This window comes from Alnus glutinosa, chromosome 9 (genome assembly GCF_958979055.1).
Source record: "Alnus glutinosa chromosome 9, dhAlnGlut1.1, whole genome shotgun sequence".
Lineage (NCBI taxonomy): Eukaryota > Viridiplantae > Streptophyta > Magnoliopsida > Fagales > Betulaceae > Alnus > Alnus glutinosa.
In genome coordinates, this window is record NC_084894.1 from 25,345,046 (window position 1) to 25,359,344 (window position 14,299).

The following is a 14,299-nucleotide window of genomic DNA, read 5'->3' on the forward strand; positions in this document are numbered from 1 at the left end:
ATGGCTCAAATGCCTGATATTGTAATATTTGTTTATTTATAGGCAGCACCCAAGTCAGTTTTTCTGGCTTAGTGGATAGCATGCGTTTGTATTTCTACTCACTGTAATGTGCACTCGGGCCTGTTGGTTTTTTTAATGCAAGGAGGCCTGAGTTTATTATTTCTACAAAAAAAAAAAAAAAAAAAAAAAAAAAAAATCTTTGAATGCCTCATCAACGCCATAGTTTAAAAAAATGAAAAATTTTAATTTCTTTATATATAAAAAAAAAAATTTTAAAAAAAAACTTTTTAATTTTTCTTTTAATTTTAAATCTGGCCACCCTTGATTTTATGTATTTATTTTTTAATTTTTAGCTTTAGTTTTTGGTTTTTTTATATATATATATATATATATATATATATATATATATAAGGGTATTTTCATTATTGGAAAAAATTGATAATTTTTTGTAATTTGAGGGGGCTGTATCCAAATTGAAAGTTTAAAGAGATATTGTTAATTAAGTGGTAGTTTGAAGAAATACGTGAACTTTATAATGTTCCGTTTGTTTCGGCGTAAAATGATTTATGAAAAATGATTTCGGCATTTTTTGGTGTTTGGTGGGGACAAAAATAATAGTAAACCGGAAAATGATTTCCGTTTGACAAAAAATGCTTAGTAAATTTCGAAAAATGATGTATACTTTTTAAAAGCGTAAATCATTTTTCTCAAATGGTAGACACAGTCGACCCTCTTTTAAACGACATAGTTGACCTCCACGTTCAAGCAGTCGACCATCGCCGAATTCCGACAAGTTAGATTCCGGCACTGGTCAGAATCCGAACAATGCTGGAATCTGGAAATTTTTGCTAAAATCTAGCAACGTCCGGCCACCATCGCCGAATTCCGATGATATTGTGCCAGATTCTGATCATAATGGTCGGTTCCCGGCCATCTGGCCGGGATCATGACAAAATGGCCGGGATGGCTGAGATCCGGCCTCCTTGTCGGAATTCAACACAAATGGCCATATTCCGACCACTTTAAAAATATATATATATTTTTTAAATAATCCCAATTTATAAAATATGTGATTATTATTAGTAAATGTGTATAACTTAGTTAAACATAATTTTTTAGTTTTTTTTTATATATATTATTTTGCATTAATATTTTTATGTTGTGAATAAAAATTGATTTTTATAAGTTAATATGATTGAATGAAAATATCAAAAATATTTGTGATTTTTCATACGTGTCAAACACTGCCGAAAATATATTCTTGAAAAATAATTTTCCATAAATTTTACAATAAAAATTATTTTACACCAAAATAAACATAACACTAATTTTTTTTTTTTTTTTTAAATTTTTCTCTCGAGAGAATTATTGGTCATGAAAGCAAATACCCATGCCTGCCGACTGCCGTAGGAAAATATTTGGCATTCTTCGGTGTGGAGGACACATGGTACTATATGTCGGTGACCAATGCTAATAGAGATTCTCAGATATGAAATCACATAGTACAGATTTTTTTATTTTTTATTTTTTTATTTTTTTGGGGTTCTAATATGCAAACCTGAAATAATAGAGTTAGTACAACTTATGAAGAACTCCTTATTATATCATATGCTCAAAAATTGTGTAAATCCAATATTACATTTGGTCCCTCAACTTTACAGGCTAAACCGGAACTTTTAAACAAAATTGTAGAAAATATCCTGTTTATAAATACATTTGAAAAAATAAAAATAAATAAATAACAATTTGAAAATGCGAAAAAAAAAACACATTCTTGCACAGCAAGGAATGGAGGCCAGCCAGACCTAACCGCACGTTTTGAAACAATTAAGGTACACTTAATTTGATGATTCACATAAAAGAGGGTCCCTCCTATTTTTTTGCAACTTCTATAAGAGTGCTAAACGTTAACCTAATACTTTTCTTGTGTCCCATAAAATTAATATGACTTTTAAAATTATTATTTTATTAAAATTTAAAGATAATTTTAAAAACTACATTAATTTTGAAAAAATTGCATCATTGATATCTGTGGTTAACTTAAATTACAAATCACTCTCTCTGATATCAAAATTAATTCAGATATCTTTGTGGTTAGCTTAATTCACAAATCGCTTCTTGGAGTCAAATTTCTTTAAATTTTTTGACAAATTCCGTTAGACGCCACTTCAGCACCAATAAGATAGCGACACGTGTCGATCTTAATAAAAAAATATAAATAAATAAAACTTAAAAAATTTTATATATATAACATTATTGGCGCTGACGTGGCGTTTAACAGAATCTATTAAAATTTCGATACCAAAATAAGCGATTTGTAATTTAGGCTAACCACAATGACTAATGATACAATTTTTCCTTAATTTTAAAAAGACACAACAAAAATATAAGGCTTCGTTTAGTTCGCGGAATAGACCCCTGGAATGGAATGACTATTCATATGAAAAAATCATTCTTTTGTTTGATAGGGGTCTATTCATTGAGGGGTCTATTCCTTGCAATAGGTATTCCAATGCCCATTCCTTTATGAAGAGGAATACCTATTCCTTTATGAAGATGAATATCTGTTCCTCTAAAAAATGAGAGGAATAGCTACTCCTTGGAGTAAATGCAATATTTTTAAGAAAAAACCATTATTTTATATTTCTTATTATTATTATTTTTTTTAAAAAAAAACCAAACCCTTAACTAGGTGGCCGGCCAGCCAATATATGAAGCCGGGGGTGGTGCAACCACCCCCGGCGCTTTTGGGGGTGGCTTGTGCCACCCCGGGTTGCCTTCGGGGGTGGCTGCGGCTACCTTCGACCAATATTTTGGGAGTGTCCTGGCCACCCCCGATTCGCTTCGAGGGTGGTTACGGCAACCCCCGAAGTGAATCGGTGGGCAGTCGACCACCCCAATGGGTGGTCGGCCACCTATGGGTTTTCTTCTCTTTTTTTTTTTTTTCTTTTTTTTTTTGTTTTTTGTTTTGTTTTTTTAATAATTTGATTTTCTTTTTTAAAAATGTGGGGTTTTTTTAGTAATTGTGATTGAATTTCAATAAAAATATATGTATTCTTACCAAATTAAAGATTAGGAATAGCCATTCCATTCTGCAACCTTCTATTCTTAGAAATGACTATTCATTTTCTTAATGGAATAGTCATTCCGCAAACCAAACGAGGCGTAAGTCTTTAACGTCACTTCTTCACTAATATGTTAGTGCCTTAAGTTTATGAGGTCTTGGAATGGCTGCATCTTTTAGACTTTGAAGATGTAAAAATGGCTTGAAGTGGGAGGACATATATTATCCTTCTTTGACAAAGCCATTACTCGCAAGTCTTGCATCAAAAGCCCTGCAAAGGAAACCGTACGAATATGGCATCATTTCTATTTTGGCAATTATTTTGTGAATCCATGGTTGGGATTTTTCAACTTGGAATTGATGTTATATTTAGAGTCTAACTCACCCATGTGACTATATATACGTCCAAATTTCAAGCCCATTATTCTCCATCATAATCATTCTTATCACAATTCAAAAACTTGTCCTGGTTCTAAGTCTATTGTTTCTCTATATATAAGATGGTGGGGTGCGTACAGTGAGCGTGTCCCTACCGCCTACGCCGGCAAGGGGTAGACCGGGAAAGTACTCCCTACATTTGTTCAAAACCGTATATCAAAGCCCACCTACTTTGCAATTTAAACAAAAATGTAATTGTGATGCTCGGGTCTTAAATAGAGACCGGCAGTATTTTAGTACGTAAATTAACTTCTCATGTTTTGAAACAATTCATTGCATTTATATTTATAAAATTAAAATCTTAATAAAACCATTTTTTATTGTTATTTTACACATATGAATGTTTTATTATGTTCTATCAACACAGCGAAAGGGTTACGTTATAAATCTAATGCGGAAGTCGGCCGACATTTCTATTGGCAAATAAAAAAATTATTTTCCACCCTGCAATTAATCTTTTCTAACATTGTCCTTTGGCCATTTTGAGGACTATAATCGGATGATTCTTAGGTAAACAAAAGAGAGACTACTACATGTCTTTGGTGACTTGTTACGTAGTTGAAAAGCTTTGAATAATACCTCATCAACAATATTGTCTATATGCATTATTATATTCCTTTGTATGAAGCTTCCCCTACATACACGAAATGTGACCTTGTTTAATAAAACAATGAGTTGAATTATTATAAAATAAAAATTAATGAAGTCTCGTATGCTTCAATTGTAGATCTTGGTACCGAGCGAAAGGGTAGGTCAACGGTCAACCCTACTCCACTAGTATCAATAGACAACATGGGAGAAGAAAGCACAACTCTATTCCCATGCGATGGTACCAAAAATTCTTTATATTATTTTGTTTGTTAATGTTTTTAATTTTTTTTTGTCTTTTGGTTTAAAAAAAATATTTTGATATAACATAAAGATGCAAATAGTTTGAGTGTTATGGATTATTTGTTAATGTTTTGGAAAAACTCCATTTATCACTTCAGATTTTTCATCACTTTTACAATTATACGCTTAAAATTTAAAAAGCGTTAATTCAGTATATCCATCTTTCAGTTTTTTTTTTTTTCAATTTCACATTTTTGTTAGAATTTTTCGCTAAATCCTAACGGACGGGTGTCAAAATTTCTAAGATACCCCAAATTTTTTTTAGAAAAAATAAAAAATAAAAAATTACAAAGATTTAAGCGTCCGTAAGGATTTAACGGAATTTATAAAAATACTCATATCTGAATCTTTGAACAAAATAGATATTTTAAAAATTTTGACTGAATTTAATAGAAAATCCTAACGGATGAGTAAAATTGAAAAATAGATACACTAAATTGACACTTTTTAAAATTTAAGGATATGATTTCAAAAATGATAAAAAAATTATGAATGGTAAGTGAAGTTTTCTCTAATATTTTTGTTTTGAAAAAATAAAATAAAAAACGTTATCAATCAAAGCTTTGTATCTTTTTGAGACTTCATAAGTCCATATAATAATATTTTACTAATTCTTTAGCAACCAATAAAGGAGAAGGAGCAACCGGCCATTGAATATAGTAGTAAAGGTCCAAAGGAATATATATATATAAAATTGGTGATATGATTATTGTACATGGCAAAAGCATTACTATAATAACAACTAGAAGAAAGGTATAATTCCATCGCTTACTGTATTTTCAGAGTTCTTGTTCCGTTCGATCCGACAAGGAAGTGGAAACAACAATAATTGACATTTCTTAATTTCATCATTTATCACTTGTAAGTTGTTTTAATCATCCTTTAAGGATGATTTACCTTGGTGGTAACAATCACGAGGTTCTTGAATAGAATAATCCAGTCAATTACCCAATCATGTGCACCATAGGGGGATCCAAGCTGTATCCTACAATCGCAGGTAAGTATTTTTACTCATTCATAATTTTATTTTATTTTATTTTTTAAAAGGAAAGAAAAAAAAATGAAAAAAAAGAGAGGTAAGTATTTATATATATAATATAGAGGGTTTTACTTGTTCTTGCTGTGATGAATGAACTTTGTTTATGCCTGATAACGATAAAAAATAATAATAATAATAATAATTTATACGGACAAAATAGTTGAAAATTTCAATTTCTATTAATTATTAAGAGTTAAGACAAATCAAGACTTTTTACAATACAAGATCTCAACTTTGTTTTTTATTTTTGCAGTCAGACAAGGAGACTTGTTTTTCTTCTATATCCTATTTATCTATTTTTTAAATTTAGTAATGGCAAATTTAAAATATATATATATATAAATAAAAATAAATAAGAAATAAAATAGAAAATAGAAAATTGTATGGATCCCAATCCAATACACTTTATTTATAAATAATTGCACAAACTTTAATGCTATATAGACTCATATAGGTACTCAAACCAATACCAAAACAAGCGCCCAAAAGAAAAAAAAAAAAAAAGGAAAAAAGAAAAGAAAAGAACTTCATAGAGAAAGAATATTCCACAACTTTATTGTATTTTAGGACATTATTATTGCTTTATCTAAAAATAATAATCACTCCCAATCAATTGAAAAGCATGATTTAGGACCACTAAGACCGCACGATCATGTCCAATCATTTCTGATCGCAAAGGGGTTATTTGTAATAATGAACTAATTCTTTGCATCTTTTCTATATCTCTTTTATGTTTCATATAATGTGGCGTTATTTATTTATTTTGTGAAAAGAGAATTAAAAAAAGTTACGTAAGATGACATGTGAGAAAATTAGATAAAAAATATAAAAAAAATTATTTCTTTTTTTTTTAAAAAAAAGAAAAAAAGAAAAAAGAAAAAAAAAGGATCAACGGAATCTTAGATTTACCTCGTAATAATGATGTTATAGGGCTTAAAGCTCTTTTTACTCATTCTATGCTCCATTGCCGCCACCTCCTTTTCTTTCGCTTTTCCCCCCACTCCCAATTTGTCTTCTTTTCTTTTTGAGCTCTAAAGCATTAACTTTGATGGCAGGCGCGGCTTCAAAAGTAGATAATCTTATTCACCCTCTAAAAAAAGTAGATCATCTTTCTTTCTTTTTTGCCCTTTTTCCTTTTTTATTTTTTTTTTAATATTTTTAAAATGTAGATGATAAGTGGCATATTAAGAGCAACATTCAAGGTTATGGCAGCTTCCACTTTGGTTATGTGTTTTATCAATGATTCACTTACGGCGGAGATTATGGCAGCTTGGAGGGCGGTGAATTTGTATAGAGACTTTAGGGATTCTCCATGTGGTATTTGAAGGTGAATCTGTGCAAGTGGTCTCGGCCTTAACCATGACGTCCTCCTCTTTAGAGGCTATAAAAATACAGTTGCTAGATATTTCTCATGTTCAGGTTAGATACATCCGGCGAGGTGCGAACCAAGCTACCCACTTGTTGGCAAAAAATGCTTTGGTGCATTGTTTAGATCATCTTTGGGTTGAGGAGGTTCCCTCCTACATCCGAGCTACAGTATTTGCTGAGTAACTTTCTTAAGCTTAATGGAATTGATTTCCTTTTCTTCTTAAAAAAAAAGAAAAAGAAAAAAGAGCAACATTCAAGGACTAGACATCAATTTTAACAAAATAAAAAGATGATTTCTAACCTTACCCATTTAAAAATACTCAAAATAGATTTTTTATTGAAGGATAAAATTTGAATTAAAAACATCACATTTGTTTGTGGTGATAATAGAGTGAAAAATATCCGCTCATCTAAACTTTCTACGGAGTTAAATTTTATTAAAAGAAAAATAATGCAGTGTTTATTATAATCTCTGTACACGAATATGCCATTGTCACGTTTAGAGATGGAATCAAAAATTCTTATCGAATGAGCAAACACATAAATAAATAATATACTAAAATTTAAGATTAAATTAACATATAACTAATAAAACTAGTATCAATTTAGTGTTAACAAAATATAAATGTAAAAAAGACACAAAATAATTATTTCTTAATATATTTCAAAATTTTCATTTCACTCACTTATCAAAATGAAATTCGATATTCTTTTAGATTCTGAAATTCATATACGGTTTAACCTGTATTAAATTGCGCAGTAATTTCTCTTTTGATGTGCAACAACTAAACTAGGAATTTCTTAATGTACTAATATGGAATTAAATCTAAACAATTGATTTTTTTTTTCTTTTAGTGTAAATAGTAAATAGATTATTCTTATTTATTATTCACACTACAAAGAATTTTTTTATTATTGTCTCTCCCTTTCCTTCTTTCACTATTTCTCTCTCCCACTTTCTTTCAAACTCTTTTCTACCAAAAATAATATTTAATAAAATAAAGAATAGAATAGAAAATTTGTTGGAATGTGTAGAGAAAAATGGGTAGTTAAAATAAAAATTTATACTTTTTTTCGGTAGTTATTTTTGTCATTCATGGTGGAGATGCTTTAACAAATTGTGGCTGAATTTACTTTTTTTTTTTTAAAAAAAAAAAAATAAATAAAATTTGAAGCTGAATATAAAAAAAAAAAAAAAAATCTAAACAAATTCTAGCTAAAATGCAAAAAATTATCATAAAATTTATAATAAATTATTATTAAATTTTATTCTATATTAATTTTAAAAGTATATCAATTTTAAATGACAAAAGAAAAACATGAGTAATAGGTAACGTTACTTCCTAAAGAAAATGATTGCAAATGAGCAGTAGGACTGTAGGAGGCTAGTAGGTGTCACCACCAATGAAAATCTTTTTAACAAGTCCTTCAGAGGATCCCCACTCGATTAAACAAATAAATAAAGATCTTTACAGTGGGCCCCAGGAACATCCCCTCCGCGTCTCTCTGATGTGACCACCTCATTATCCCCGGTCTCTCTTTTTGGCCGTCTGATGAAGACAAGTTAGACAACTGCCCCCCCCTCCCCCTCTCTCTGCTTTGACTGACAGTATGTTGGCGCACTAAAACCAAATCAGCTACAGCGAGACACCTCACACACACACGGACTGGTTCTCTCTCTGTCTGAAGCTCTGGAGCGCTGAGTTTGGATCTTTTGCTAATAAATTCTCTACAGCTTTGGAGTTTGGGGAAGAAATTAAAGGGAGGGGGCGTTGGGTGGGATTACGAGGCGATTTTTCTTTTCTCTTCTTTGGTGCTCTGCGGGTCTTCTGCTCGCCTCTGATCTCTGCTACTTTGCTAGCTTTCTCTTGCCAATGGTGCACCGACACCCCTTGCTTCGTCCTGGAGCTTCCGTTCATGGCGGTTTCTTGCCTCTGCATTTCCAATACTGAGTCTGGTATGACTGCATTCCGAGAAAGATTTCTGTTTAGTTTGATGGAATTTTTGCTTTCCTTGACTTTGGGTTATGCTTGTACAAGGTCTGATTTTGTTGTTTTCTGATGTTTGAATTGTTGTGGTTGTCGTTATTGTGCTTTTTTGAGCTCTGGATTTGCATCTTTAACTTGAATTTGAGAGAGAGAGAGAGAGAGATCATTTTTGTGACATGTGAAACATTTGTAACGTGTTTGGAACTCGGGAAAGCTGAGAGGAAAAGAAAGCAAACCACTTTATTTTCTTTCTTAACTTGCTTTTGGAGGGCCAAACGATGCCCTACTCGTCAGGGATTTTGAAAATTGAACGCGCTCTAGTTTTCGTATGGCTGGAGGATCTTTGTCTGCTCCGTTACTTGTTGGCAACAAGCTAAGCGGCTATGACGATGACAGGTCGTTTTCGTTTTTCAAAATGATATTCCATGGACCACCGGATTTTTTCTTGCTTTCTGTACGTTTCTTCGTTTCATCTTTGTCCATATACTGCCACAGTGCCACTTGTTTTCTTGCGTCCCCATTCAATTTCTGCTTGGGCAAGTTCAAACTTGTCTTCATCCCAATTCAAGAAGCATATTTTTATCCAATAGAAGATGATCTTATCATTTGTATCTGTCACGGTTAATTGACCTCTGGTCAGTAGGGAAAAACTAGGTGATCAGAGTTGAGCTGATCATATCTCCAATCAACCTACTGGATAAAGTTCCAATAAATGCCATATATAGACATTTCATCAATAAATTTGATGATTAATATTTTGCCCAAACTCTTTGTTTGATGTCAAAGCTACCTGTGTTAAAAAAGAAAAGAAAAGAAAAGACCTAGAAATTATACTACAGAGCAGAGCACATGCTGGAGATTTCTGCTCGCTACTGCTGATTCATGATGTCAGGCAAGTTGCAAGCTTTTGTCAATTCGGTCTGAAGTTCTATTACTTATTTTCTTACGATTTTGTGATTATGAGACAATGAAAAATCTAGAAGCTTAAATTTTTTTTACTGTTCACATTGGATGATTTATGAACTTTCTCCGAGTTATATTAACTGCTAAATGATCTTTTAGCTACCTACAATTGGAAATAGGCCGCATTATCTATATGCTTCATACACTGCTCAAGCATTGTCGTAGAAGGAATCTTAGTATCATGTTTTTAAAATCTTCGTATTGTAAGGTGTTTCCTGAATAAGAGAACTTCATGGTGACTTTTTAATGTCGTAATAAATATTGTAACCTGAAATAGTGGTTTGATAGTCATGTTCTTTTTGGTGGATGAGATAAGTTATGGTTGGTGGCCTTTCCATTTGAGAATTTTTTATCTTGTTTAAGGCCTAAGTTGTTGTGTTCACTTCATGACTTTGGTTGTTGGCTTGTTGGTATATCAATTAAAATGAAAGTTCCTCCTTTTTTTTTTTCCTGCAATCATGATGGAAGACTGTACTAGTTTTACTCGTGCAATTTCTGATCAATAGAGTTGGTAGTCCTTCGATATCTGATTTTGTTGTAGTATCTTTTTATCCTTTTTCTTCCCTTCTTTTTTCTTAGAGGATTGTGTTATAGTATGCAATTTTTCCTCTTATCTTCAGGGTGGTCTGTGTCTATGCAATCTGATCTGAAAATCGCAGCTGGAAAAGAAATATTAGGGCATTCCTCATTACAAGTTTCTGTGGAGACAAGAAGCTGATAATTGCAAATACTGTAGAAATCCTCAGAACATATCTGGTCTATGGAATATCCTTCAGAGCTTAAAAGCAGCTCAAAGGATCAACATCCTTTAGGAACTTCTGGGAAGCCCTTACTGCCCCGATCGAGTCAAAGGATAAAGCTGCCAGACAGGTTAAAAACCGAAAAGCCTAATTGGTCGTATGCTGATCTCCATAATGAAATTACTAAGAATGCAAAGGACGTCCCACCTAAATCTTCTGGTAATCTCCAAAAACAACAGACTGATAGGAAGCCAACTGAAGAAGATGAGCTTGTAAAGTACATGTCAAATTTGCCAAGTTATCTGGAAAGAGGGGTGAACCCCCAGGAGAAAGTTTTAAATGTTGGGGTCCTTGACTGGGGGCGTCTTGAAAAATGGAATTATGGTCATAAACAGATTCCAGATGAGAGTAGCCGGTATTCCCCATCTAGTAGTAATACATCATCATCATTTTCAACAGATGGGTCATCTGCTCATTCTAGCAGTGCTCATAGTCGCTCTCCTGCTCGTCCAAGGACACGCCGTCCTTCACTGCAACATCATCTGAAGGCATCTCCAATAGAAGGGCATTCTCAAGATGTCAAAGCGCATGGAGGAAGTGTTGGAAAGTTTCGAGATCTTAAATGTGCCCAGAGTAAGATCTTGAGTGACCAGGGGAAGTTCATCAGAAGAGGTCAGCCTTTTCCTGATCCAGAAATCAAGCAGGAAGAGTGCAAGAAAAAAGATCCAGAAACAAAGATTAATCGAGGAAGCGGAATTCTCCCAAATGACCTGAATAATGAGGTGGCATCATGTACGAAGTTACGGACAAAGACTCAAGATGGTGAAATTAAGAAGAGAGCAGAGAAGTTGCGGGAACCAAATTCAAATAATCTTGACCAAGATGTCTCCAAAGAGTGTAAAACTGTTGTTCTACTTTTGCCGAGAGATCTCCCCAAAAAACATCATTCTGGAGTGTCCCAGTTTTCTGGTCTGACAACAATGTTAAGTCGAAGATCAGTAGAAGCAAGTCGAAGGAGCTTTTCAGAGACATCTAAGGATATTTGCCATGGAGAGCTCAATTTTGATATCCCACACTCATGCCCACTGCCTCGTGAAGTTGATGACAGTGAACACTCTCAGGTAAAGCATCCAAATACTGTAGACGCAAAAAGTGCCAACTTTTCATCTGATACACCTAACCTTGTACCACGTTCAGCTAAAGTAGGAATCAGTCCATCTAGATCCAGAAATTTAGGAGAGAGAAAATATACCTTAACACCCATCAATACAATAAATGAACCTTTGAAGGGGTTGGATGTGAAAGTAAACAAAGCAACAGATGACAAAGAAAGAAGCTCTTCACCTTTTCGCCGACTTAGTATCAGTTTGGGTAGGATGAGCAAAAGTTTCAGCTCCAAAGAGGGTTTAGATTCACAGCAGCTGAGGTCAACATATACTTCTGCTAAGTCTGGTTCAGAGAAATTTGTGGCTTCTGATTGCTTGGATATTTCAAACACGGATAAACTCACTGATACGAGCAGAGCCAGGTCCAGCCCTCTTAGAAGGTTACTCGACCCATTACTGAAGCCAAGGGCAACCAACTGCCGTCATTTTGTGGAGCCTTTACAGAGAGAATCTGTATCAATGGATAGGGCTTGTAAAAGTTCTGATGGAAAATTAGATTCTTCAACTTTGCATTCTGGGAAATTAAAATTAGATACAACTGTTGAAGCTCTTCTGCGAGTCGCAATTAAAAATGGCCAGCCTCTGTTCACATTTGCAGTTGACAATGGCGGTGATATTCTTGCAGCTACAATGAAAAGTTTTAGCACCCCAAGAAAGGGTGACTACAGCTTGATTTTTACATTCTTCACCATTCGAGAGGTCAAGAAGAAGAATGGAAGTTGGATAAATCAAGGAGGCAAAAGCAAAGGCAAAGGCAAAGGTCATGATTACATTTCTAATGTCATTGCACAAATGAAGGTTTTTGATTCTCAGTTTTCCAATTTGATAGGAGAACATTGTATGGATCAGTTTTGCACGAGAGAATTTGTTTTGTTCTCCGTGGGCTTAAGACAGGCAGACCAGCAAACCTCTGATTTCCAGCCAAATGAGGAGCTTGCTGCTGTTGTTGTCAAAATTCCAAAAAGTATCAATAGAAGTTCCGTCAGAGATGGGTGTAATAGCAATAACTACAATGATTTGTTAGAGGGTGGTTCAAAAGAGAGGTTTTCTGGGGTAGGATGTTGTTCCAACACTGGGGGTCACGTTCAGGAGCTGCCTTTTGTTGGTACTAAGGACCTTGTTAGTGCAACAGTCATACTTCCAAGTGCTGTGCATAGTCTTCCAGCTAAGGGAGGACCTTCATCGCTGATTGAACGTTGGAAGTCGGGTGGGTTATGCGACTGTGGAGGATGGGATTTGGGTTGCAAACTTCAGATTCTTGCCAACCGGAATCATATCAGTAAGAAATTGGATTCGTCCAAAGCCTTTTCCATAACGGATAAATTTGAGCTTTTCTGTCAGGTACTAGTCTTTTGCTTAACCAAAGCTAATTCCCGCTGAATTATACAGGTAGCTACCTATAGATGATACTTTTTTATTTTATTAATTTTCCACAGGATGGAGTGGACGTAAACCAGCCTCTCTTCAGTTTGGCCCCATTCAAAGATGGGATCTATTCAGTTGAGTTCAACTCTTCACTCTCAATTTTACAAGCATTCTCCATTTGTATAGCAGTATTAGACAGTAAGAAACCATTTGAGCTTTCAGAACCGAGCAACTCTTTCGAAGAAAAAACTTTGGAGGAAACCATATCAGTGCAAACTGATAGAATAATAGCTCCCAGTCGAGTTGAAGAAGTTCCTGCAAGATATGTCTCATATCCACCCCTTTCTCCTGTTGGGAGGGTCTAGATTCACATGTGGAATCATCTTGTAGTTACACACCGATGGTTTAGGTAAATATATTAAGTTGGCTTGGTGGCAATGTACTAAACCTGCACAGGTTTTTTACTCCTGTCGATCAGGTTCTGTTATTCGTATGTGCACCTAAGTGGAAAATGATCTTTCAACTCATCATGCCCTTCACAGTCGCAGGGAAAGGTACCCGGAGCCCTGTGTGTTTTGTGGTACCTTTTACTACAGAAGCAATAACAAATGTACAAGAGAAAAACAATCTTCATCAATTAAGTGTTCATATTATGCATTTATGAGTGAATCGTATTTTTCTTTTCCAGTTACACTTGAACATTTATACTCATGATTTGAATAATGCATTGAATCATGTGTTTGGAGGATTTATGAATTCAAATATTTATTTATTTATGCGCTAGAGTAGAAAAAAGTATTAGAGTATGGCTTGCATCTTGTGTCTTATGTGCAAAGGACACAAGCTGGGGATGCTACATTGGTAATTGGGAACACGTGACACCCCAGCTTGTGTGTATGCTCTTACACACACTAAAGGCAAGTCATTAAACACCATTTTCAGGTTGAAGTGCATCGTTCAACCCTGTTGCTGATACCATGAAATCGAGGAACAAATTTAAGCCAAAAGCTTTGATACCGTGAAATAATTGTTGTATGAATGGTTTTGATAGCATAAATTTGATTGCTGTCGTGCATTGTATTTAGAGAAATGCTACACAAACTCTTAAGTTTATACTTCCAAATGCTTCTTCTTAATGTGGCAGTGAAAATCATTATTGGATAAAAAATTCAATGGTGATCTATTCAAAAATTCAATACTCTCACGTAAGCTTTTGAGTGTAAACTTAAGCGTTTGTATAGCATTTCTCTTGTGTTTATAAACATCAAACAGTTACA

The 14,299-nt window shown here is 33.9% G+C and overlaps 1 protein-coding gene across 1 annotated transcript; it reads left to right on the plus strand.

Moving 5' to 3' along the window:
• Positions 1 to 8,307: 8,307 nt before the first annotated feature.
• On the plus strand, positions 8,308 to 13,709 carry LOC133877508 (uncharacterized). Its single transcript, XM_062315848.1, has 3 exons — positions 8,308 to 8,757; positions 10,372 to 12,998; positions 13,094 to 13,709. Exons 2-3 carry the CDS (start codon positions 10,512 to 10,514, stop codon positions 13,385 to 13,387), a joined length of 2,781 nt encoding a protein of 926 aa, XP_062171832.1. The 5' UTR covers positions 8,308 to 8,757; positions 10,372 to 10,511; the 3' UTR covers positions 13,388 to 13,709.
• Positions 13,710 to 14,299: the final 590 nt, after the last annotated feature.

Excerpts from the sequence above, each read along its gene's own strand:
- LOC133877508 (XM_062315848.1), top strand. The coding sequence starts at position 10,512 with ATGGAATATCCTTCAGAGCTTAAAAGCAGCTCAAAGGATCAACATCCT. Across the intron at positions 12,999-13,093 it reads AATTTGAGCTTTTCTGTCAG|GATGGAGTGGACGTAAACCA; the intron begins GTACTAGTCTTT and ends AATTTTCCACAG.